The sequence below is a fragment of the Podarcis melisellensis genome (assembly GCF_964234715.1).
Source record: "Podarcis melisellensis genome assembly, chromosome: 9".
Classification (NCBI taxonomy): Eukaryota; Metazoa; Chordata; class Lepidosauria; order Squamata; family Lacertidae; genus Podarcis; species Podarcis melisellensis.
Window position 1 is genome coordinate 56,549,825 of NC_138541.1, and position 26,117 is coordinate 56,575,941.

The following is a 26,117-nucleotide window of genomic DNA, read 5'->3' on the forward strand; positions in this document are numbered from 1 at the left end:
CCTAGTTGCTCCTCTTCCTATCATTCGCCAACCCGTCTGTCTGCTTCAGAAGCACAGACAGAATAATGTCTGTTTTGCAGTGCACACTCATGGTGTCAAGCTACAACTGGGTACAAATTCCGTCCAAACACACTTGCATGATTGTGCGCATTGCGTTTCCTAAATGGAAGCAATATTTGTGCAAGAAATAACGACGGAGCATTTTTTTATCTTGACACTTTTCAGGACTGACACTACTGATTGACTGTAGTATTCTGCCTAATTCCTTATACTACAGATTGTTGGGCTACTACAGACTGATTCACACATGACTCCACTTGTGAACAAACAGGAGGTTTTGTGGTTTACTCCTGTATGCATTGATATAATCGCTTCTTTAGTAGTTTTTGATATGATCTCCTCTTTAATAGTTTTTGGAGGAGAGTGCACAAACACAAGCTTGCCTTCCCTTACCCTCTTCAATTGTACATTCGACACTGGGGCCTGACCTCTGCCACGGCCCCAAGGCATGAATGGGTTCTAAGGCTTTTCCTTTGGCAGCTGCGCAAGTGAAAATGTGCTACACATGACACATGAAAAATATTAAAAACCATCCAAAACACATAGCATAAGGTGCAGTTAGAAGGAACTAGCATGTGGAGTTGGTCGTGGGATTTGCAACAAGTTTCACTTGGCACTGCAAAGGTCAAATGTGGTGGTCAGTGGGTGTTTCAAAATCTACTGGGAGATGACATGATTTCTTAATTTAAAATCAAAGTAAACTATAGCTCCTTGGAAGGCTGCCAATTAAAATGGATCTTGCACAGCAAAAATGTCATTTAGGTGCGCTCAGCACCCAACCTCTGTGGGAAGAAATGAAATGGAGGACATAGTTCTAGGGATAGAACTCAAATAAGGAAAAACCCATGCACATTCACAGTTACCTAATGCAAACCCTGTCATAGGAAAAGTAACAAAGGATACCTTAATCTTCCTTCCCCTTTTCAGTTAAAGAGGTTTTACTCATGCTGCATTGCTGAAATTCCATTTCTGATGCACTGATCCTTGTAGACGACTGGCCAAGGATTAAGGTACATTTTGGCTTTTTACTATTTTTAACCTCATGCATCTATCAGGTCCTTACCTTTGCTTCCTGCCTGCATCAGGGTAGAGACATTTAAAAGCATAGACCAGCATCTACAGAAAATGCTAAGAAGTGCTTGAGCCTTAGTGTCACCAGTGCTGCGATTTATGTTTCGAAACAAAAATCCCAGCATATCCTCCCGGACTGCTCTCTGAACTCCTAAATGACAAGCTCGATTTCAGAACTGAAGGGCATTTCAAAGGTGATGATCTGCTACGGGGGCAGTGCTTCTTTACGAGAAAAAAGCATGCAAACCAAATGTAGTTAATACCATGCGACAATAGAGCACATCTATTTTCTTGTGCATACCCTGGGAAAGGGTCATTCCCAGCACCGGCATGTCACTGAAACCGATACACATGTGATTGTCACAATTATAATATCGTTTGCACGCTCCTTCCAATCGAACTGCAATCTGCATAGGAAACTGTCGTGTTGAAGCAAACCCAACTGGCCGACAGAAGATGAAAAATGGTTACTAGGGTGCACAAGATGGAAGATTGGTTAATGAATGCAGTTTCTTTAAAAAAAAAGCAGCTCAATATTCATATTACAATAATACAATGGTAACTAATACTTGGTATGTACTTCAGTGTTAGAAATGAGGACAAAGTGCTGCAGGATACAAGGACTGCTTGTGAAAAATCCCAACCAGGATGGGGATGAATATCAATTTGGGCATGGTTCTCTCCGAAGAGCAATGTGCCATAATCCTTTCTGGTGGATGTGTGAATTTAAGTAACGTTCATAATATTTACACAGTTGGAAAACAGACCTTCCACTTCATGGTGCGAAACCTCACAGCAAAAAAATTACTCATGCTTCTTTTCATATCACATGATGGTGGCAAGAACGAGAGAACATGCTTTTGTCTAATATTATTTGATAAGGGTAAATTCTCTGAAGACAAAGCATCACCAATTTAAACTGGAAGGCCAAAAATCAGTTCATCTTCTTTAATGTGGCTACTATATCTTCTGCTAGATGTTTTCTGAGAAACCATTTCTCTTCCTGCAGGGCTGCTATGGCGTGTCTGTAACGGGACGTTTCTGTTTCAAAGTGTCAATGAGGGACAACATCCCCCGTTTTACATTAGTTGTGACTCTTCTGGTCATCGAGTCTGCAGGAGGAGGAGGCGGCCGGACTTTTTGTGAAGGAGGTCTGGCTACCAAGCACTTCTGGTATCGTAGCTGAAAGAAAGCAAAGATGTTCTGCAATCATTAGCAAGGAAACCTTGAGTTTTCCTCACTATGTTCTGCAAAATCATTTGGGATTTGCTTCCGAGTAGGCAAGACACACACATATATAGTGACCCATCAAGCTTAAATGCGACCCATCAAGCTATGTATGGTCAATTTAAAAGCAACAACTATGTATGGTGGTTCATCAACCTCCTAATTTTGCTACCTGCATGGGATTGGTTCGTTACAAGATTTGCAAATCTGCCCTTAGACATGGCACTCGTAGATCCTTAGAGCGGGTCTTTTCTCATTTTGGCAGTTTCTTACATTCTCTGCACAATTATTACATGTTAGCGGGGACAACGCATCATTAAGATATTGGATACACAACCGTCCTTTCTAATGCAAGGAGTAACAACTCACCATGTTGGCAGATTTGTCTTAAGTCTTCCACCTCTAAATCTAAAAGAATATAATTTGATGGTAGTGGCTGGGATTGAACGTTATTGTGTTCTGATTGCTAGAACTTGCTCAGGTTAGTGCTAGTATTTTCTCTATTAGCCCAAGGGAACAGATGACAATTTTGAAGGATGGTACCCACTAAACCCTCTGGAAGCAGATGCTGAATAATACCACTGAAGCAGGGAACTCTGGTTATTCTCATCCATCTTATAATTTGTTCTTCCCATTGTCTCCTTTCTATAAAGACACATTGTTCTCTTGCAAAAGGCTGGCGCTTGTTTCCTTGACTCTGATGCTTTATGCTACTTATCTGGTTTTCAGTCTGTGCACGTAACAGTTCACAATATTGACTGCTAATAGCATTAAAGCAGGGGAGGGGGAGAGAGCTGACACTAATATTTAGAATCGTGGTGTTAAATGTTAACATCTGAGCGCAGAACTGAGGAGAGAATTGTAATTTATCAGGGCGCTCTGAAAAATGAATAGAATTATTGTTTTCCTGTCATTCTGTGTTCACGCTAAATACTACAAAATAATATTTGAGGGGGGATTTCATGTACTGGTTTCTTTTAATTTTCTAATACTTCTACAAATTGTACTACAGTTTTCTGTGGTCACTTACCATACAAGCCGCCTGGACGGCTTCTGATACGTTGCCTGCATTGGGCTCACACCAGAAAACGTGGCACTCAAAATGCTGGTTCCCCGTATCCATAATGAAGGCAAACGTATGGATATCTTTGCCCACTCCCATAAAAGACAAGAACCGTACACGACATTCCACCACAATTTCCTCTTCATTCTAGTTAGGAAGGAAGAATTCATGTTACTACCAATCAAAGTTTCAGAGGTAGCACTGAAGAATTATTAGTCTGAGCGCTGGAAGCTCTGATTCTTGGAAGGTCACCAGTTATGGACCAAGGAACAAACCTGGTGTAACCTTCCAAAATGCACCAAGAGGTGGACTAACTGTCACAGCATCCTGAGCTTGGAGGCTGATTTGCAAATAGGCATACAGGGTCATGCAGTTTCACACACAATGAAAACACTCTTTCATATTTATTTTTTAAAGGTTGCCAAGCATCTTAATAAATAACAACAACTCTCTTTTATTAAAAAAATCACCTTAAATCAGTATGCAGATATGCAAGAAATTAATTTGAGGGGCATTAACCAAAAACTAGAGGTTACTTATTGTCCTAAGCTACCTGGGGTTCATTCTGTGCCCATCAACTTCTCAAAGTAGGGTAGAAAAATACCCAAGCATCTTGCCCATACTATGAATTCCATTTTTTTATGGCTATACCATTTCAAGGGGACTAGAGGAGATCTCTGCTGTCCATGTACATTTCTGTGCATATATCGCTTTGAGATGGTTGTTTAGAAGGTGATTAAAAATGACAATGACAACAACAACAGCAACAGCCACCCTATTACAAAGCACTGCAGGGAACCATTGGACTCAATGAGTAAATGTTAACCCAGTAAGGTTAATTTTGTGAGACTGGCTTTATTTTGACACAAATTAACCATCTCATAGTGCAAACCTGATACACTGATTTCTTGTTGATAACGTTCCTTCGAAAAACAAAACAAAACAAAACCCTATTAGGCTATTGGGGTATGTTGGACCAACTGTATATATACAGTAGAACCTCTACTTACAACAGCCTCTACTTGTGGACGTTCCAAGTTGCGACCACAGCAAACCTGGAAGTAACCGGCGGGTTTGCTGCTGTTTGCGCATGCGCAGGAATGGGCAATCGCCACCCGCGCATGTGCACAACGGCGCCTCTCCCAGCAACCCGTTTTGCCATAAGGACAGGCCTCCGGAACGGATTGTGGTCGTGAGTAGAGGTTCCACTGTATATATTTTTACCATGAGTCCAGTATTTCATCTAGCCATTTTTTGTTTGTTTCCGATTTGCTCGCTCTTTGGTTATGAGGCCAGTATTGCACATATAACACATCATCTGTTTTCTTCTCCAGGGATTTCTGATAGTTCAATAAGGAATTTAGGTTAATATTGTGGGGTATAATGTACCTTGGAATGGAATATTAATAAAATCCATTTTTCTATGTTAGATGGCAGTCATTCTTGAAAACAGACAGGGACTGTATTTCTAGCTAGGGCTCTAAAGGGATTCACTGGACTCCAACATCAGATTAATATTATCCAAAAAGCTGGATAACTGAACTGTTGGATCAAACTGAGATCTATATTAGACATTATATTTCCCGTAAAATCTTAGGCAAGTGGGTTTTCTTCTCTGTTTATTAAGCTGGTAGTTTTGTTATTTTTACAGGAGAAAATAGCAACATATGGCAGAAATGAAGATCTTTAAAATGCCATGCATACCATCAACGGTTGCCAAATTTGCTCTGGCAGTGCATATGGCGGCTTCTATTTATCTCAAATAAAATCGACTAAAAGGAAAGTCTGAGGAAAACAAAGCACTGGCTAAATAAGAAGGCCCACATTCTAGTATCAACTAAATATGAAGCATTTCTGGTTTTTAGAGAGGCCAGGTTGTGCCTTACTCCTTCGCTGATGACTGTCACTGTAGCATCCGCGACATTCATGGTGACAGGCACCCAGTCGTCTCGGCTGGAGGAGTCGATGAGACTTTCTATAGCGGCATTCAGGGTGTCCATACCTGCAGTTGCAGAGCAATAGAGACAAGATCACTAATGGAGAGTCAGTGTTTTATGGCAGGAAGAATATCAGGCATTAAGCTCACGGGGTGGGTGGGTGTTTTAAAGCAAGATGTTATTAAAGCTTTTTCATGATACAGTAAGCTAAAAGAAACAAATCCAGTGCTTTTTTCTGAAGGGGACGCGGAGGGACGCATACCCCTAAAAATTATGTGAATCTAAGTTTGGCCTCATTGAAGGGCAGTATTTCAATAGGAGTAGGAAAATGAGAGTACCCCCTGCAAAAAAATTAAAGACAAAAAGCACTGAACGAATCTAAATAAAAACAAAAACGGGGAAAGAAAGAGAAAACACCAAAGGAAAACCCAGAAAATAGAAGAAAGCATTATGTTTGATAGAGAAAAACTATTGCTGACATTTATTATTAATACAGTGGTACCTCGGGTTAAGTACTTAATTCGTTCCGGAGGTCCGTTCTTAACCTGAAACTGTTCTTAACCTGAAGCACCACTTTAGCTAATGGGGCCTCCTGCTGCTGCTGCACCGCCGGAGCACAATTTCTGTTCTCATCCTGAAGCAAAGTTCTTAACCTGAGGTACTATTTCTGGTTTAGCGGAGTCTGTAACCTGAAGCTTATGTAACCCGAGGTACCACTGTAATAATAATTAGAGAACCCCTTTTGGACATTTTGCGTTAAAAGGAAAATGAATTAATCTATGTAGGTCAGAAGATTGGGAAAATATTGCCTAGCAGAAAGTGGAACAGTCAGGTGTCACTCTAGAGTGAGTATTTTGAATAATGTCTTCTATGTAACTGACAGATGTAAAATCGGACGTCCTTTTTATTTTTCTTCTCTTCTCACTGTGGTTTTGGGGCACACACTCCCAGCCTGACTCACATGGGGGGGGCAGGTTTCCGGGAGAATAAAATGAGATGAAACCCATATATGCTACCCTGAGGAAGGGTAGATTAGGCATGTTAATAAAAGTCATAAAAAACAGGGGTGTCCAAGAGAAGCTGCCAACAAAGATGTAGAAATCTGAGCTGAAGCAGCTGTTTCATTCCTTCATTTATACACTGATATACACTAGTGGCCAAAATTGTGGAAACCTTTTGGAAAAAGTGTGTTTCCGAGGTTTGATGGCTCATAGCACCTGATTGGCTGTCTAAACACTCATGCTCATTGGCTACATTCAAATGAAAGAAATCTACGGCATATCAACTTAAGCAAGTTGTGCTTCCTTTTTCTGGTTATTTGGCTATAACTTTTGCTAGAATACAGATAATTGAACAATCTTTGCTGCATTACGTTCTTCATTAAATTATCTTTCCATTGATACATAACTTTATGGTATTACTCCAAAAAAGTGGTGTTATGAGCCAATAAACCTCAGAAATACACTTTTTATTAGCCAAAAATTGGAAATCGCAAGAAATACCAACAATAGAAGACTGGCAGATGAAGATGTTTGGATTTTTTGGAGCTGGACGACCTGACTGGAAGAATCCGTGACCAGAAGGAAGAGGAGACACAAGAGAATTTGAAGAAACTTAAAGAACATTTAGCTAAATATTGTGATATAAGATAATTAGAAAATTCTTGGAAGTAACAAATAGGCTTAGGGGCAGAATAAGAATAGGTGGTAGTAAGTATTAAGGATTTGAATATTAATAAAAGAGATGAGGATAGTAAATTAAAGAAGTGAATATTATTAGAAATATGAATTTGGAGAACTGCTATACAGGGGTTATAATGAAATTCAGTTAGAGGGGATTTGAGGAAGTCAGTTATCAATGTAACGAGAGTTAGAGATTTGAAGTAAGAATTCTGTTTTGTGTTTTTCTCCCCCCCTTTTCTTTTCTTGTTGTGTGTTTTGTAATGTTTTCTTTTTCCCCCTATGTGATAAATGTGGAAACCAATAATTTTTTTTAACCCCCCCCAGAAATACACTTTTTCCAAAAGGTTTCCCCAATTTTGGCCACTATTTGTAGAAAGAAGGGGAAGCAGTGGTGGTGGCTGGCCCGGGGGGAGGAGGCAGAGGAAGTGGCGCTCCCTTGGTGTGGCGGGACTGCGTTTGTGGGGACAGGAAGGGGGCGAAGCGGTTGCCCCACAGGTATGTGTGCACATGCAGGGCTGCCACCAACCCAGAGCTCTCTTGAACCCCCCTTTTCCTTGCCTAGCCACATCCCTGTCCCAACAAGGATGCCACACCTGCCGGGAGTACGCCAGTACCTCTGCCAGTACTAGATTTAGGGCGGTTCCCCTGCACAAGGCGCTGGGTTGAGGGAGCGCAAAATGGAAAAGATCCGTCACTGAGAAGATTATTTGAGGGGCGCCAAATTGTGGCCTTGCTTGGGGCACCAACACGACCAAAGTCTGCCCCTGCCTCCACTCCTCTCTCGTGAGCCACCACTGGGAATCAACATGGTCCATTCTTCTTCACTTTTTCAGTGCAGTGGTACCTTGGGTTACATACGCTTCAGGTTACATACACTTCAGGTTACACACTCCACTAACACAGAAATATTACCTCGGGTTAAGAACTTTGCTTCAGGATGAGAACAGAAATCGTGCTACAGTGGTGTGATGGCAGCAGGAGGCCCCATTAGCTAAAGTGGTGCTTCAGGTTAAGAACAGTTTCAGGTTAAAACGGACCTCCAGAACGAATTAAGTACTTAACCCGAGGTACCACTGTATTTAGGATGGAACAGACTTGCAAAACCTGGAACTGGCCGGGCTCCGAAGAGCCACTTCAGCTGTGTCCAAGCGTTTCGGCACAACTAACAGGTTTGGACTTTTCTTTCTCTCTTGGAAAAGCGGGCACCCACATACCATACCCCAAGCCACGTTTTACAGTCAAAAGGGCTTTGCCATTCTGTATTGGGTGAGGTCAGTTCTTTTGAGAAATATCAATTCGAAGCTCTGTGCAAAGATCTAAGTGGCATATCAATTAATAAGCAATAAGTTCAGATCCACATATTAACATTCTGACCATGTTATTTCACATTTGACAAGCAAATTGAAATAATTTAATTTTATCTTTCATGCCATGCACATCTCTGCAGTAACCCCTAATCTAGTAGAAGCTGGATCAAATCCCAACCGCCATATAATTAATTTGGAATAAAACTGTCACTGTCTGGCCCCACAGTTAATATCGCTAACAGATCTGAATAACTATAACACCCAAAGTATGCACACTGAAAGTTTGGAGGAAGTGAGATGCATATCCGTCACCTAACTTAATCCTCCGTCAATGAAGAACAGAGCGCTCAGATGCTAAAGAGCAAACATTAAGGGAGTTATAGACAAAGATTCAACCTACCCACTGGCTTAGCTACAGGTAACATGCCCAAGTACTGTACATGGAACTTCTGGACCAGCTCAGTCTTTGGTGTTGGGAAATCTACTGCATGGGAACAAAAAAATCAATTTCAACTTATCAAAATTCACATCAGGCAAAATACCCTTATTTCAAGGGCAGAATAAAATAATTCATCAGGTTGTCGATCTCTTAGGGATATCATTATCGATTCTAATAAATCTGTACTCCTCCTACCTACTATCGCACATTAAAAATGAGCCTGAGTAATTTCTGGGGAATTTTTAAAAAAGTACATCATCATCTTTTATTCTGGTAAGGCAAAAACAGACAAATCTGTTTAGCAGATCTTGCCTGCCCCAAATAAAGCCAGAGAAACAACCCAAGAGTCTTGTGGCATCTTAAAGACCAAGGAAGTTATTTTGACCTACATTCATGCTTCAACAGACTTAACATTACCCCTCTGGAAACACACTGTGAAAATTCTTTTTAATTTTTTTAAAGTGGTTATTTATTAGTATTTAATTAATAAGTCACCTGTTTGAGACTACAAATTGAAGACAACATCCCAGTCACACAGTACCTTGCAAGGGAACATCCAGGGTGACGTTTGTCCGCTCTTGTAACGAACTGCAAGCCACAGCTTTGGCATTCTTCCGTTCAGCCATAATCTGGAGAAGACAGTGATCATATTATTACGATTATTATTTATTAAATTTGTAGGCCGCCCTTCATCCATAGATCTCGTCGTACAACCCTAATCCTGAAAGCCCTTAAAAAGGAGTGTTTCTCTTTTTCACCATAACCCAGATGGGTTAAGGAACTACGGCTACAATCTTATGCACACCTACTTGGGAGTAAGCCTCATAGAACTCGTTGGAGTTTCTTTCCCAAAAGGACTGGGCTGCCTGCATTTAAATTTAAAGAGGCATGTTTGACAACCTACAGCTGCAGTGCAAATATTGATGGAGGTGGTGGAAAACTTTACAGGGATGGGAGGTTTTCTCTACCACATCAAATGCACCACATCAAAAAGCTTAATATATAAAAGTTATTTGCAATCTGGTACTGTGTAACAACCCCCATGACCTTTGGGGGCAGAACAATTGAGTACGGAGATCTTGTCCGCAGCATAAGCAGTGGTAAGGACAAAGGCTATAGGGATCGTAAGACCTTTTATGTCTCCCCTCTGAGCTAGCGGTGTTGATAAAACACTACACACCTTATGTGGGCCATTTCTTTCCGTAGCCTCCCATAGGATACTGTCAACAGGTCAGCCCTAGAATGTGTTGAGCCCTCTTTCCTCTGCTGCTAAACATTATCTTTAAAAGCAGTTTCTCCTGCACAGAAATGTATGCCAGGCAACTGTTTGTGTGAAAGCTTTGGTTTGGATCTATACTCTTAAATGGCATGGAAATAGATTGCCCTGAAATCAGGGAGACTTCATGTAACACGCTCGGGAATGTCGTATGGGGGTATGTTCGCACAGGAAAAGGGAGAGGATAGAATGAAAACAACAACAAGAAAGCTTGCCTTAGAACAGATTTCGTGCAGGCTTGTGGCAATGGCTTTTGCTGGCGTGTCACATCGAAACACGTGGCACTTCAAAATCCTCGTCTCTCGGTCTCTTGCTACATAGGCAAAGTCTCTGTACAAACAAAATTAATTACCTTATTCAAAACAGTATCGCCCACAGAAATACCTGCTTCAAAAAGAACGCAAAGGAACAAAGATCCTGACAGCTATGCTCTTGCCTCCAGATTCTGAATGAAAACCACAGGAGAGGATTGTGGTCTTGTGCTTGCATTCTGCTTGCAGGTTCCCCAAAGGTGCCTGGTGGACACTGTCAAAACAGGACCATTGTCCTGATCCAGAAAGCTATTTTTATGTTCTTAAAGATGACAACTGAATGGTCAGAACTTATTCGTTCCACATACTTTGTAGCTATCGCCATAAAGGTAAAGGTAAAGGGACCCCTGACCATTAGGTCCAGTCATGACCAACTCTGGGGTTGCAGTGCTCATCTTGCTTTATTGGCCGAAGGAGCCGGCGTACAGTTTCCGGGTCATGTGGCCAGCATGACTAAGCCGCTTCTGGCGAACCAGAGCAGCGCACGGAAACGCCGTTTACCTTCCCGCTGGAGCGGTACCTATTTATCTACTTGCGCTTTGACGTGCTTTCGAACTGCTAGGTTGGCAGGAGCAGGGACCGAGCAACGGGAGCTCACCCAGTTGTGGGGATTTGAACCACCGACCTTCCGATTGGCAAGTCCTAGGCTCTGTGGTTTAACCCACAGCGCCACCCACATCCCTTAGCTATCACCATAAAAACAATTAAATGGGCCTGCGTCCTAGTGAGGGATTCCAAAGCACAACTCCCTTTGTCGCAGTAGCAGAGTACATGCTCTCTGTGCAAAGGGTTTCAGGTTCAACCTTTGGTGTCCCCAGGGAGTGCTGGCAAGGACATGGGACTGAAAAGACTTGGGAGCTCTTGCCAATCAGTCAACAATACTTAACTCGAGGGCCTCACTTGCTGTAAGGCAGATTCCTATGATAAACCCCCCCCCAAAAAAAAAAAAGGTTTGGAATGCACTGATAACTGTGTTATAATAACCACAATCAGATGCTCTTAATACAGATGAAAAGTAACCACAACAAATGCTCTTAATGGAAACTGCATTTTTTGTCACTTGATCTTGAACATATCCAAGACCAGGCCTTTAACCTTTGCTGAGAATCTGCTTAGGGAGACACTGTTTGCTCTCCGCTGCTCTGAAATGATCACCCTGCCTCAATTCTCTTCCTTAGAAGTCCCCACGGAGGAGCTAAAGGCTATAAGAAGTGCAGCTTTCTATACATGCCATGATTCCACAAAAGGGGCAAAGCTGTCACCACAAGCAAAGAAATGGAATCGGCAGGTATCACTGGGGATGGGAGGGAGGAGGGTGGAAGGAACTGGCAACCATCTGTTGCAAAATTATCCATCAGCATTAGCAATCAAATGTGGATCCTTCCTTCCGGCAAGGTCCAAATGACAGGGCGACTTCAATATTTAATCCTATCAGATAGGGAGCTCAGGAAAATCCGTGAGCGCAGTTTGCAAGGGCGCTCCCCTGGAGTAGAGGTTCTGTTTAAAGGCTGCTGGAGAATGAGACAGGTTCGAAAGCTGCTACGCCTGAAACACTTTCCTCCCATGTAAGCCATTCTGTAGCAACAATTCACCCCTTCCCTGTACTGTCACCAAGGTACGGTGACCTTGAGCATCCATGACAATGCTAATCTCTTGCACAAAGGCCGGGGAGGGGGGAAAGGTTATGGTCTCTGCAGATACAGAAGTGTTCAATATTGAATACATCACCGGAGCCCTTCATCTTGGCTTTCTTATCTATCTCTCTTACTGTGGAATCCTTTCTGGGTCATTTGCTCTGTTAACCTCAATTCTGCATTAGCTCATTTCAAACGGATTAATACGAGGAGAGATTTATGGGCAAACTGTTTACCTGATTTACTAAGGAATTTACAGGCTTCCCAGCTCCATGCTGGGAAACTTAAAAGATGAGGCAGAGGTCTGCATTGTGACAGTTCTTTGTAAGGCAAAGAGATCAGAAACCTTTTTGCATTTGGCTCTCGCTGAGGTGGCATGTGTGCATATATTCCATTTAATCCTCGCAACTGCCCCGAGGTGAGATTAGGCTGAGAGGAAGTGACTGGTCCTAAAAGAACTTTCAGGCTTTTGAATACCAGTCTCCCCAGTCCAATGCTATGAGAGCCAGTGTGGTGTACTGGTGAAACCAGCTGGGAAGTTCACTGAGCAATCTTGGGCCAGTGGCTGTCTCTTAGCCTGACCTCCCTCACAGGGTTGTTGTGAAGGTAGAATTGGGAGGGGGAGAATTATGGCTCCTTGAGCTGCTCAGAGGAAACTGACAAATAAATAAAGATTCACCACAATAGTACTTCAGTAGGGAGTGAGGGGCAGGGGCAATGAAAATGTCAGATTATGGATTATGGAAGTCCTAGAGGCAAAAAAAAAAAAAAGGTCACGCTGTGTAAAGGTCCAGCTAGGTCACATCTGAATCTAGAAATTCTTTAACATGGACCCAGTATTCACTCCCTTTTTGCTGGATTCCTATACTTGATAGTCCCCACTCTCAGCAAAAAGCTGTGACAAAAAGAAGTACAACTGTCTTTCTTCGATGCAGAGGATAAACAACATGGGACGACCTTCATACCCAGCTTGTAAGCTTATCAGAGGTAGTATGTTAAGACTAGGTAAACCCTGACCTAATGCACCGAAGTTATTACAGTGGTACCTTGGTTTAAGAACAGCTTAGTTTATGAGCAACTTGGATTAAGAACGCTGCAAACCCAGAAGTAGGTGTTTTGGTTTGCGAACTTTGCCTTGGAATAAGAACATGTTTTGCTTCCTGTTGAGTGTGTTCCATTTGTAAATTGAGTCCCCCGCTGCTATGGGAAAGCACACCTTGGTTTAAGAATGCCTTGGTTTAATCCGGAACGGATTAAGTTTGTAAACCAAGGTACCACTGTATTTGGGTTGGGTCTTTTTTGGGGGGCAGCCTCGCTCTACACAGCCTCACTGTGTAGAGGCTGAGGAGAGAAATGAAATGGCTGAAGTGAGCTCGGCAAGATCTGCTAAAGGGCACAGGACAGAAGGATGTGGTTCTGCGCTGAGAGGAGGCCACAGAGGAAACAATAGGCGCTGCAAGTGTGACAAAAGTTATAAGCCATGCTGCTTATAACTTACATTCCTGTACAGCTACTTTTGTTTGCTTCAAATTGTAAACTCAGACCAGCCCCAAGGCTACATGGTAGAGCCCTCGCTTCGCTTTTTTTACGATCCCCTTTTGCTGGTTATGCTCTTCCTGAGTCAGGCCCATTGATTCTCCCTCTAGCTGGGAGGTAGTTGCCCTTTGGGTTTGTGTGTCGAATTTGGTGAGCCTTCCGCCGTTTTCATTTCTTTAAATCACAACTAGGAGTGCCCGGAAAGAGAGAGGATGCAGTTATTTCACCCTCAGCAGCTAGATAGGCAACTGAGCACCACATGAAGGAGCTTTGGAGTCCAGACAAAAGGGACACAGCTGTGACTGAGGGAACCTATTTTGCTCTTTAGAAGAAACCATTGTCTATTTGTTTCGCCTGGTTCAGGAACACGTTAACAGGTGGAGTCAATGTGGCTGCTCTCTCAACATTGCTCAATGCAAAATATGCCCCCTATTAAAAACGGTTGCCAAACGAGGCCCCTGAGCATAGTTTTCCAACACCTGCCACGTACTGTTTTATGCAGAAACAGCCGTTCACCAAAATATTAATTCTTTATGCATACACTCTACCTGGTAGTAACAGCAATTATCAGCTAAAACTAGACTGAGCTGTTATTCTGAACCAAATCTGGAAAACAAGGGAGATTTCTTGGCAGGGCTAGAGGGGAGAAAATCAATTACATGTTATTGTATGCAAGGCTGCGGCTTTGTTGATTAGCCCAAGCACAAAATAACCTCTTCAACTGAAAGAAAAAGGATGAAATAGAACAAATATTGGGGGCAGGGAAGAGATATTCCATTCTTTTACTTTAATTCTTTTAAATGGTTATTCTTTGGGACTAATTGGACGGCCGTGCTTATTTAACACCCAGTTAAGCATCATTTAACCATGCAATGATGGTTATGTAGCGACATAAAACAGAATTTATGTGACCACTGCCTGGTATGAACGAGGCTAGTCATTATACTACTGCCCCTTGAGACATCCCGATTAAATGCAGCTAGAAAGAATTTCTATTATTAGAAAAATGAAGGGGCTGCAGCCACAAATTCATGCTTTGGGTTGTAGCAAGAAGACCCACTTTTATAAGCCTTTAAAACATTGCACACAGGAAGCTTCCCGAGGGTGTAGCCATTCCCTGCTCCTGCGTTCTCAACTGATCCACTGTCTTGCAAACAATGACTGTTTTCACATGTGGCGTTTAAATTGCCTTTGGGGATTCAGCCCCACTCTTCTTCTTCATTGTTGTTTGTTGTCGATTGTTGTTTAGCATTAACATGTCACAAATCCATTTGCTTGCAGAATTCGTTTATAACCAACGACAATAAGCTAACCTTGCTAAGAATTCTTCCCGTTAAATATTTTTCTGTCTACACTCCAAAGAAAAATGACATGCAGATTTAAAGGTTATTCTTGGAGTGGCCGATGAGCTTCAGAGTGGATTCAGACAAAGTAAATGTATAGTGTACGAATTAACTACTGCAAAACTTGGAACCCAAACACTGCAAACCCGGAAGTGTTCCAGTTTGCAAACTTTTTGCGGAAGCCAAATGTGCTCCGTTTTGAGGGCCACACTTCCATTTTGAGTGATATGCTGAGGTCTGTCTGTTTTTGCTATTTATTTTGCGCTTTTGTTTTTGCAGCTCTTTTTTTGTTTTGCTTTTGTGTCTATGTGGAACCCAGTTCAGCTACTGATTGATTGTGTGACTGCAGTACATTGTTTTATTGCTTTCACTTTATGGTCTTGTTAAATAGTAAAATTCATGTTAAATTGCTGTTTTAGGAGTTGCTTTTAAATGTCTGGAACGGATTAATCCATTTTGCATTACCTTCTATGGGAAAGCGCGCCTTGGATTTGGAATGGTTTGGTTTTGGAACAGACTTCCAGAACGGATTAAGTTTGAGAACCAAGGTACCACTGTATTAGACACTTTAAAAAACCCAAACCCACAGTTGGCCCTAGTACCTGACCTGTGAGATTTGCAACGTAAGTACCAACCCTGTAGTTATTCAGCGAGGGGCTCATTTTCTCCAGGGCCCTCCTACTTTTCATCAACAACAGGGTTGGTGGGTTTGGTCAGAGATGCTGGCCACACTAAGAACTTATATTGTGGAAGTAAATGCTGCATAGAGAAACCCTGAATTGTCATGCAACTGTGTTTTGAGAGGTGCAAAGGGCCCTGAATCTTGTACGTTGGGTTATTAATTTATGGACATACACGAGGTTCCATGTCGGCCACATGGACGCTTCCTTCCTGCTCATGAGAAACTTGCTTGATCTGAGGAAAATTAGATGCCCTCAAGAACGCAACACCCACAGCCGACATATTCCAACAAGCGGCAATTTCTACAAATTGTTTCACTCATTTCACTGCTTATCCTTTTATATCATTTCTGGATGCGATTTCTCTAACTTCATCAGCACACCAGTCGAGTTGTAATTCATGGTTAAATGAAAGCTAATTAACTATTTTGTGCGTTAAGTTAGACTGATTCTGCAAAAGTTGACACCCAAGTAAGCATGTCCTGGACAGTCAATGTTCTGGTGCAGAGCAAAACAAATCACATAGAGAACAATGTCTTCCTATCAGACTTTAGCCTTCAGCCTGAATTATCCATTGTCTTGTGGAATTCTGTCAGATCTCAGCTTGCTGATCTGTCTTTCAGAATTTCAGCGCTACAATTCTTTTCCACCTTAAGCAAAACAGTGGATTTTCAATTCTTCCATAAAGTCCATGAAATATAAATACTCAGGAAAACCGCTATCTTATCCCCCTGGCATTGCTCCCTCCAGGGCATTGTAAGAAGATTGTACTGTTGTGGCTCACAGAGCTTTAGCCTTGAAGAGAAGAACTCCCTGATGCTATCAAAGCCAGTGACTTTTAAAAGTACTGAGCTCTATTAAGAATACAACCTCAGACTTCTTTTGAATAATCCTTCTGACCAGTCTTGCAACATATACAATGGGTTCTGGAAATTTAGAATACTTGGAAGGTGGACAGCAGAGACGAAAGGAATCAGAGAGGCCATTTAGGCCTAGCCAGGCCACCCACCCCTTCACAGACTGAATAAAATAGCAAAAAGATATTCACCTAAATTCAATAAGCATGGTATAAAAGCATCGCTATTTCTATGCAGCGCTAACAGCAGGTTTGCAAAAGACCATTCAGGCACAAGGGGGAAGTTTTCAGCAGGAGGTATCAGCAGGAAATGGAAAACCAGGTAGGAGGAGGAAAGGAGCGGAGTATCTTGAACACACAGGCTCCATGCTGCAACATTTTGTTGCAGTTCCGACTTGTCCAAACTCTCTATCCTTTCCTAATCCCAAATTTGTGGCCTTCAAGAATAATGGAAAAAGACAAGCAACAGGGTTTGTGATATATACACTTTGGCAAATTTAACATGTCCTTTGCTCTCATTGAGCATGAGAAGGCTACTTCTCTGCCTCTTGATTACAAGTTTAATCTTTGTGTCGGGGGGGGGGGGGGAAGGTAATATGTGGAAATGACTTGAACGTTCACATATTGCAAAATCTTGCTCGTTTCCAGAAGTCTGCAAGGTTATAAAGGAAATGATAAAGTCTGATTACCAAAGAAATGTTGAATGACCCTTCTGAGGCATAGCAGGCAGGTTTTAGGAGGGCAACCCTTGTTTTAAGACCCAACCCAGAATCCTATTTCCTTTTTTAAAAAGGAGCATGAGATATCTCAAGGAGCCTAAACATTCCTTCCAGAGACAGATCAGGAATTCAGGCTCACTGGAAGAATACCTGTTTATCAGGAGCGAGGCAGGCACCTATGTTCTTCCCAGGTCTACAGCCTAGGAGTATAATTTAATGGGGTTTTTAAAAATATAGTTCTGTTAAGATTCAGCTAGATTCAGCATTGGGACTGAATATCTAGGATCATGCAGACAAAACCAGATTGAATGGAAAATCCTTTCCCCCACCTTGGAGATGGGTGTTTTAATATTTTTCTTTTGGATGACATTTGAGTTGGCTTCTAAAATGCATCTACCTAAAGGGGTTGGAGAACTGCCATTTAATAAGGCAAAAGGGGAACTTACTGGATTACGGTTTTAATGGCAAGAAACACATTTGATTCAGAAGTATGGATTTGCAAGGCAACAACAGCTAATGCTGGTGATGAAAGACAGGAAGAAAACAGAATAGAGAAAAACAATTTACCTCTCTCTGAATCCCGGAAAAGCATGGAAAAACAGAGCAGAAAGAGAGAGTTAGAAAACATTCACACAGACAGCCCCAGTCACTCAATGCTCCTTGCCTGGTTTTCCTTACGAAGGTGCACTGAATCTATTCTGCTTCCATCCAGCCATTATTCTAGGATAAATTCTTTTTTTTATGACCGAGTCTGTAAAGTATTTTTGGAAACATACAATTGAGGCCAACAGGTATCAGTTGAATTTAGAAGGCCAGCAGCCCAGAAATATCAGCTGTGGAGGATAGGCTTAAAATATCACACACAAATAAGGGAAGCAGTTGGCAGAAGTGTCTACGGAAAGCCAGTCACAACAATCCTTGCGCTTGCAGAAGACGATTGCATTTAAAGAGACAACATCAAGGAAATCATGGCATTAACGCTACTGCACAAAGGCTGTTTCAGCATTTCGAACGTCCTACGCTTTTTCAAAATTCTCATCCATTTTTTGTTATTTGCATTTCTTTATTCTTTGCTTTGGCTTTGGATGATGAAATAGAATGGCTGGGCTTTAAAAAAATGATGGAAAATAAAAGATGTAACCTTTATGGACATTTGGGATTATTTAAAAAGAAAAATAATAATGCAAGGGAAGTTGTATTAGCTGTTATAGCCAGTGAAGAAGAAACATGAATTTAAGTTAAATGTAGTGAAGTGCAGTAGCTAACAGTTTCAGCTGGTTCAAATTCTGCTTCTGCCACAAGCTCAGTAATAGCCTAAATAAACCAGGAAGCAGGTAGCCTAATGGTACGGGATTGCAGTTTGTTTTGCTCTAAAGGGAGGGAGTAAAGCAGTAAAGTCCACTAGCACACATCCCATACATATTATGGTCTACCAAGCCAAGTTTCTTGGCTCAATGTTACATGTGGATATGGAAATTCAAGCTCACACAGCATTAAAAAAAACCCTAGTGTTTAAGACAGCAAGCATAATGGAATTTAAATCAAAACTGGATGAGATATTACTGAGTGCATGGAGTTCACTATTTGCAGAACTATTGCTTCAGGCTCTTGGTAGCATTTCACACGCGGGTAACTTAATTTCATTGTTTGATAGTTAGGAAGGCAGAGAGGCAGAAGTCTGAAAGATAACGCCACACCGACTGTTTCCAGCTACAGATTTGAAGAATAAATTTAGCGGGGGGCGGGGTTGACTTAACATCTCCTACTTAAGCCACCTTGAGCATGGCTTAGTATGGAAAGGTGGTATACAAATAAAAAATGTTGCCGCTGCTGCGAAAGTCGCTGTGGCTATTTTACACACCCTTCGCTTGCAATGCTTAAAGAATTGGGGGGGAGATGCTGCAATATCTGCAATGTCCTTTTCAAGCTAAATCCCTATGGATGCTCGAAACCACAGATGGATCTTCCCTGTAGTGGCTAATTAACCTTTAGAACAGTCCTTCTGCTGGCACTTCCAACATCACCTGTGGGCTCTTCTGAGGAAGGGTGAATCATAAATAAACAAATATTATTTATTTGCATTAGCTATAAGCCACTGCTTATTTCCAGAACACGTCAAATGTGCAAAACACAAGAGTAGAAAGGACACAAGCGAGTTAATGATATACAGTGGTACCTCAGGTTACATACACTTCAGGTTACATAGGCTTCAGGTTACAAACTCCGCTAACCCAGAAAGAATACCTTGGGTTAAGAACTTTGCTTCAGGATGAGAACAGAAATCATGCTTCGGGGGCACGGCGGCAGCAGGAGGCCCCATTAGCTGAAGTGGTGCTTCAAGTTAAGAACAGTTTCAGGTTAAGAACGGACCTCCGGAACGAATTAAGTACTTAACCCGAGGTACCACTGTATAGCACAAAAACATATGGACAAGAAAAGAGAATCAAAGAGCACAGCTACAAACTTGTGTCTCTGCAATACTGTATGAAACTCCCTTCTATAATCACAATGGTTATTTCTTCCTCTGAACCTTTGGTCACTTCACTCCAGTTCTATCAGTAGCCAAGCCAGGAACAGTCAGACATGTAAAGAATTTGAAGTATCTGCCATAAATAGCATGCAACGACTCCCTTCCTCTTGTCAACTGGCAATATTCCATGACATAATTTAGATCCAGACATAAATTAGATCCATAATTTAGATCTAGTCCAGCCTTCTCCATCAGCCCCAGCCTGAAGTCCAAAACATCTGGAGGGAAGAAAGTTGAGAAAGGCTGGGCTACACCATTTCTCCAAAAGAGAATATTCCATTACTGCAAACTCTGCTCCACTGCTTAGAGTGACTGGCTGACCAACTGCATATGTTTTAACAGTAGTTTGCATTGGAGCCCTTGTGCAAACATGAACCTATTGCTTTCTGCTGTCTTTCCAACAGTCAAGACCTCAAATTCATAACTTCCCTATTTCCTCCACCCTCAGGAATTGCTGCTTTTAAAAAAAGTGTCACATAAGATCACTGAATAACTGCCCTAGAGGTCTCATCAAATAAATTTATTAACAGACTGCTGAAAAAATTCTTGCAGGCTGACTTTTCTTTAATAATCAATAACATATAAATTCTTTTTTAAAAAACAATTTCAATTGCTTTACTGTTTTATCATATTATAAATGCTTAAGGGAAAAGGTAAAAAAGGACTCCTGGATGGTTAAGTCCAGTCAAAGGCGACTATGGGGTTGTGGCGCTCATACACAGGATAATGAGAAAGAAGAATAACATAAATATAAGACACACACACACACACACACACACACACTCTAATGGTAATATAACGTATTCCTCCAACTGATTTGACTCTTATAAATCTTAACTTTTACTCCCCTTACACTCTTTCTCTGGTTTCCTATCTGCTGTTTTTTTGAACTGTGTTTTCTTTCTCTACTAAGTTGTTTTCATTACCTTACATCATCCCACATTGTAACCTCTACTGCTGAGTATTGGCAGCCTGTTACGATTATTTTCTTGCCATAATATTTTTCCACGTCATCTATATATATAATGTAAATACTTGTGACACAGGTAGGGTGATGCATTCTGAACAAGTACATCCATCCTGAAAAAATAGGGCAACGGGCTATTTTATAAATGGAAGGCAAGAGCTTGGTCCATACAAAAGATTAATGTGGATTTGATGCCACACATGCCCCTAGCATCCTCATCTAAATGCCAGCCTATACCTTTTAGGAACCGAATCCAGATTCTTCAGATCCTCTGATAAGGGGGAAAACCACCGTAAAAACGCACATTGCCCAACAGTCAATGTAGTGAGGCACATTATGGTGGCGCAGTTCTGTGGGCAGCTCTTTACATGTTTGACAGCATTTCCTTGTGTGCTCCCCATGACCACACCTCCTGTTTCCATTTGCTCCTTGCCTGAAATCAGCGTAGCCATTCTAATGTCACCAGCTCCAATGATGCAGCTTGCCTGTTTCTACCAGTTGCTGCTGAAGGCATGTTCATGGTCCATATACAGTGGTACCTCGGGTTACATACACTTCAGGTTACATACGCTTCAGGTTACACACTCTGCTAACCCAGAAATAGTGCTTCAGGTTAAGAACTTTGCTTCAGGATAAGAACAGAAATTGGACTCCGGCGGTGCAGCAGCAGCAGGAGGCCCCATTAGCTAAGGTGGTGCTTCAGGTTAAGAACAGTTTCAGGTTAAGAACGGACCTCCAGAACAAATTAAGTACTTAACCCCAGGTACCACTGTATGTATTTAGAGAAAGGCAATGGGGAAAGAAAATGAAAAAAACGCTTGCTCTCCAAATCCCTCCCAATATTTCTCCTGATCCAAGAGAATTTCAGTATTCCTGTCTGTCTGTCTGTCTGTCTGTCTGTCTGTCTGTCTATCTATCTATCTATCTATCTATCTATCTATCTATCTATCTATCATCTATCTATCTATCATCTATCTATCTATCATCTATCTATCATCTATCTATCTATCTATCTATCTATCTATCTATCTATCTATCTATCTATCTATCTATCTATCTATCATCTATCTATCTATCTATCTATCTGAGGCAATAATTATCCCAATCTATAAAAAAGGACCCATGACAGACCCGGCGAGTTATAGACCAATCAGCCTTCTGCCTATACCCAGCAAACTATATGCCAAACATCTTTATATCAAGCTAACTAGCTGGCTGGAAACTGAAGCTATTCTAGCGGAAGAGCAAGCGGGTTTCAGGCAAGGCAGATCCACCATAGACCATTGCTTCACCCTAGCCTATTTAATTGACAAATATGCCAAAAAATCCCGTGGGGTGTTATATGCAGCCTTTATCGATCTAAAGGCTGCTTTCGATTCAATTCCACGTGTAAGACTCTGGGATAAATTGAGCACATCAAGTATAGACAAAAGACTATTATTTCTGATCAGCTGTTTATATAAAGACACGGTGCTGCATGTAAGAACTTCGTTAAATGGCCATCTTATAGGACCAGTTCCTGTCAGTAAGGGGGTCAAGCAAGGTTGCATCCTGGCCCCAGTTCTATTCAACATCTACATCAATGATATGGTTAACTGTTTGGCATCTCCGGACTTCCACGCCCCCAAACTGGCTGACAAATCAATATCAGTGCTTTTGTATGCTGATGATGCGATACTCCTATCTCGAACAAGAATAGGCTTAAATAGGCTCATAGGTGAATTTTCAGCATACTGTAGGAGAGAGCAACTTGCAATAAACTATCAGAAAACCAAAATTATGGTTTTTGCAAGGAAACACAGACAGTACAGCTGGAGGATGGATAACCAGACAATTGAACAGGTTAAAGCCTTCAAATATCTGGGTATCGTTTTCCAGTCGACCGGGTCCTGGGATGTCCATCAAAAATGTGCCAAAGAAAAAGCAGCTCAAAGTATCAAGATGCTGTCCCGCTTCTTTTACACGAAGGGGGGCAGATACATCCCAGCAGCCCTTGAAGTTTTTCAAGCAAAACCTCTGGCGCAGTTACTGTACGGGGCACAAATCTGGACGGGGAACCACTGCTCCAGTCTTGAAACCGTTCAGTCTAAATTTCTAAGGCAGATATTCGGCGTCCCCTCCTGTGTTCCAAACGCAGCATTACGACTCGAGGCCTGCCTTCCATCTGTAGAAACTCAGACCTGGCAGAGAACATTCAACTACTGGCTTCGTCTTAATCTAAATCCACCTGGTCTACTGCCTCTAGTAATGCAAGACCCTCACAAAAGCAAGTGGTTCAAAACTGTGCATCAAAAACTCCTTACATGCGGTCTGCATTCACAGTCCCTACTATCAATGGGCCTCATTAAAGCAAAGAGTCTAATAGGCCAGCGCCTGAAAGACATTGAACGACAAAACAACCTGATTATCTTAAAGAAACTGTGCCCATGGTATACCTACTTTCCCCCTTCTCATTTTGACTCTCCAGCTTCATATTTGTTTAAACTAACCATCCCAAAATACAGACGTGCCTTTACATTGGCTAGATGGGATGTCCTTCCCTCTGCTGTACTCGAAGGTCGTTACCAAAAGACTCCATTTGAAAAACGACTTTGCCCATGTGGAGATGGTAACACGGAAACAGTGTCCCACGTCCTTCTATCTTGCCCCCTCTACAAAGACCTAAGGAATGAGATTATTACTCCACTCATTCTCTCCAACCCCGGCCGTTCACCAGACATTACACTGTATTTTCTATTATCTGATACGGATAGTCAGATAACAGAGAAGGTCGCGAGGTACATCGAGAGAGCTGCGAAATTGAGGGCCACCATCTGAGTGACAGACTTGTTCATCTGACGGACCTCCTTTTGCTTGTTCTTTTCTTCCTTTTATCCCTATTTTCACTTTTAACTCTTGTATAGCTGTGGCCTGTTGGCTTTGCTAATAAAGTTTTGATTTGATATCTATCTATCTATCTATCTATCTATCTCACATTCAAGCCATAAAAGAAACAACAGAGATGCTCAGAAAACAGCAGAACTTCCCCAATGCTGCCTGAATCTCTAAGAGTGCAACCTTAAACATGTTTACTCAGAGGCAAATCCCACTGCGTTCAATGGAGTTAACTGCCACATCAGTGTGCGCAGGGTTGCAGCCATTGACTGAAATCAAAAGCAAATCCTACTGAACTCATTAAGACTTACTTTATGAGTAAATATGCTCTGGGTCAGGGTTGAAAAGCTCTTTTGTAACTGCTGGGGATATTACAGTTTGGAAATTAATCCTATTTCTCTATGTGGTGTCGTGGACTTCTTGCAACTTAATAATTAATTCCACACAAGATAGAAACCCATTCAGCTGGCATACTTTCACAGCTGGATGATCCAGGCTTGGCTGAATGTCTGTGTTTTTCAAGAAATTCCCCTCAAGGCTAAAGTCGAATCGTATATTTTATAGAAGGCAAAAAGTGGGGCTTTCAACTCTGCCTTAATCGTAAATGAACCATGGCTTTTTCAAGACTGTGGAAAAAATACTGAGCGCACTGTGGGAAATTCATCTAAGCTGTTTTTAGCCCCAAAATGAACAAGCCCCTGTAGGGCCAGCAACTGTTTCTTGCATCAAAATATCAAGCTACTAGATCTGAAATAGAAACAGCTGGTGTTGCTGTGGGTGTCTACAGAATCCATGGCTATTTAAAGGACCCTGGTAGGGATAATACTATGGCTTTCATATTTTTATCAGTAATGATTAGCTAAAGGAATGTTGGGAAATCTCTGGCTCAGATTTTGCTAGGTTACAACCGCCATCAGCACTCACTACTCCCCATGTTGACTGGAGCCGATGGAAATTTCCACAAGTGGGGTTCCCCCTTTCTGCTTAATGGGACCAGAGTTGTGTGGCTGGTCTGAAGAATCCTTAAATAAGTGGCACCTGGAGCTATTTTGCGTGAGACAATCCACACAATTCATCAACAAGAGTAGCAAGTGGTCCCCTCTGTCTCGTTCCGCTTTTCTTGGAAAGAGTCAAGGCCACAGGCCAGATAAGTCATCTGAGAGAAATCGTTCCAAATCAAAATACAGTGGTACCTCGGTTTAAGAACAGCCCTGTTTACGAACTATTCGGTTTATGAACTCTGCAAAACCGGAAGTAGTGTCCCGGTTTGCGAACTTTACCTTGGTCTAAGAATGGAATCTGAATGGTGGAAGGGCACTGGCGGCGGGAGGCCTCATTAGGGAAAGCGCGCCTCAGTTTAAGAACAGTTTCGGTTTAAGAACGGGCTTCTGGAACGGATTAAGTTTGTAAACCGAGGTACCACTGTAACGTACAATAAGGAACTGGCTGAATCATTTCCTAATGTTGCCATGGTTTCTCGCCTTCTTCAAGTATGCCAACCCCAACAACAATCCCTTATTAAATTACGGTCAACAACGCTTCCATCAAGGCAGTCCTCACTATCTGTTCTCTCTACAGAATGGGATCTTTTGAGAGAAATTTCTTCTGTAATTTCGTATCTGAATTTGCAGCCAAGAAGATCAGAAAAGGGGTATTGGTTACAAGAGCCTGGATAGACTTTGTTATGTGTGAACATGATTTGTAATTTTGTATGTGATATTTCATGATGAATCATGGAAAGAGACACAGGATACAGGAATGCTAAGCACGGCAACCAAAACCATTTGAGGGAAACCTTAACTATTGGCTTTTCCTTTGCTTAAAGAAAAAGCTCTGGCAATTGGAGGCATAGAGAAGTTAAACAGAAAAGCAATTTATTTTAAGAACAAAAGTGATAAAAGAAAAGATGTTGCAAGAGATGTCCCTCAAAAAATTGTGGATGTTACAAGCTTCTAAACAAGGTGGTAAACACACAGCTTCTTTTCACTTCAGTTTCTTAAGCTAACTGTATAGTCCTAATGAGTTCAGTAGGATTTGGTGCTACAGCTTAGGTCTTAATCTTCTTCTTTGGCGATCAATCCGAGCAAGTTTGTCTTCCATGAACACAATCTTAACAGTGAGTCTATAAGTGACTGTGGAGGCCAGTTCTGGATCCACACTTCCTTCACAGTGAAGACATAGGTTTCTGGGCAGGAGTTGATCACAGTGAGGGTTTGCCAAACGTGCCTTCCTCTTAGCATGTTTCTACATTTTGTCCTGAGTTTGAGTGTCTTCAAAGCCCATGACACCTTTGGTAAAGACAGTTCGCCAATTGGAGCACTTGCAGGCCAGTGTTTCCCAATTGTCAGCGATTATACTACATTTTTAAAAGATTTGCCTTGAGAGAGTCTTTAACCTTCTTTTGTTGACCACCAGCATTACACTTGCCATTTTTAAGTTGAGAATAGAGTAGTCGCTTTGGAAGACGATAATCAGGCACCCGCACAATATGACCAGTCCAGCAAAGTTGATGTTGAAGAATCATTGCTTCAACACTGGTGATCTTTGCTTCTGCCAGTACAACGGCATTAGTTCGCCTGTCTTCCCAAGTGATGTGTAAATTTTT

At 41.8% G+C, this 26,117-nt stretch overlaps 1 protein-coding gene across 12 annotated transcripts in view; it reads right to left on the reverse strand.

The window, feature by feature from the left end:
• Nucleotides 1–51: 51 nt before the first annotated feature.
• The window catches only part of APBB2 (amyloid beta precursor protein binding family B member 2), a 169,954-nt gene continuing 143,888 nt past the window's right edge, over nucleotides 52–26,117 (reverse strand). For 9 of the 12 annotated variants that reach the window (XM_081924468.1, XM_081924469.1, XM_081924464.1 and 6 more), the window contains 6 exons: nucleotides 10,278–10,392; nucleotides 9,328–9,415; nucleotides 8,748–8,831; nucleotides 5,308–5,423; nucleotides 3,389–3,568; nucleotides 52–2,313 (listed from right to left, as the gene is read on the reverse strand). In XM_081924468.1, the coding sequence (XP_081780594.1) occupies nucleotides 2,146–2,313; nucleotides 3,389–3,568; nucleotides 5,308–5,423; nucleotides 8,748–8,831; nucleotides 9,328–9,415; nucleotides 10,278–10,392 (751 nt within the window). In that variant the 3' untranslated portion in view covers nucleotides 52–2,145. Of the gene's footprint in view, nucleotides 2,314–3,388; nucleotides 3,569–5,307; nucleotides 5,424–8,747; nucleotides 8,832–9,327; nucleotides 9,416–10,277; nucleotides 10,393–17,708; nucleotides 18,203–26,117 lie in introns of those variants that run through there. The other 3 variants (XM_081924470.1, XM_081924474.1, XM_081924467.1) reach the window with 2 other exon arrangements.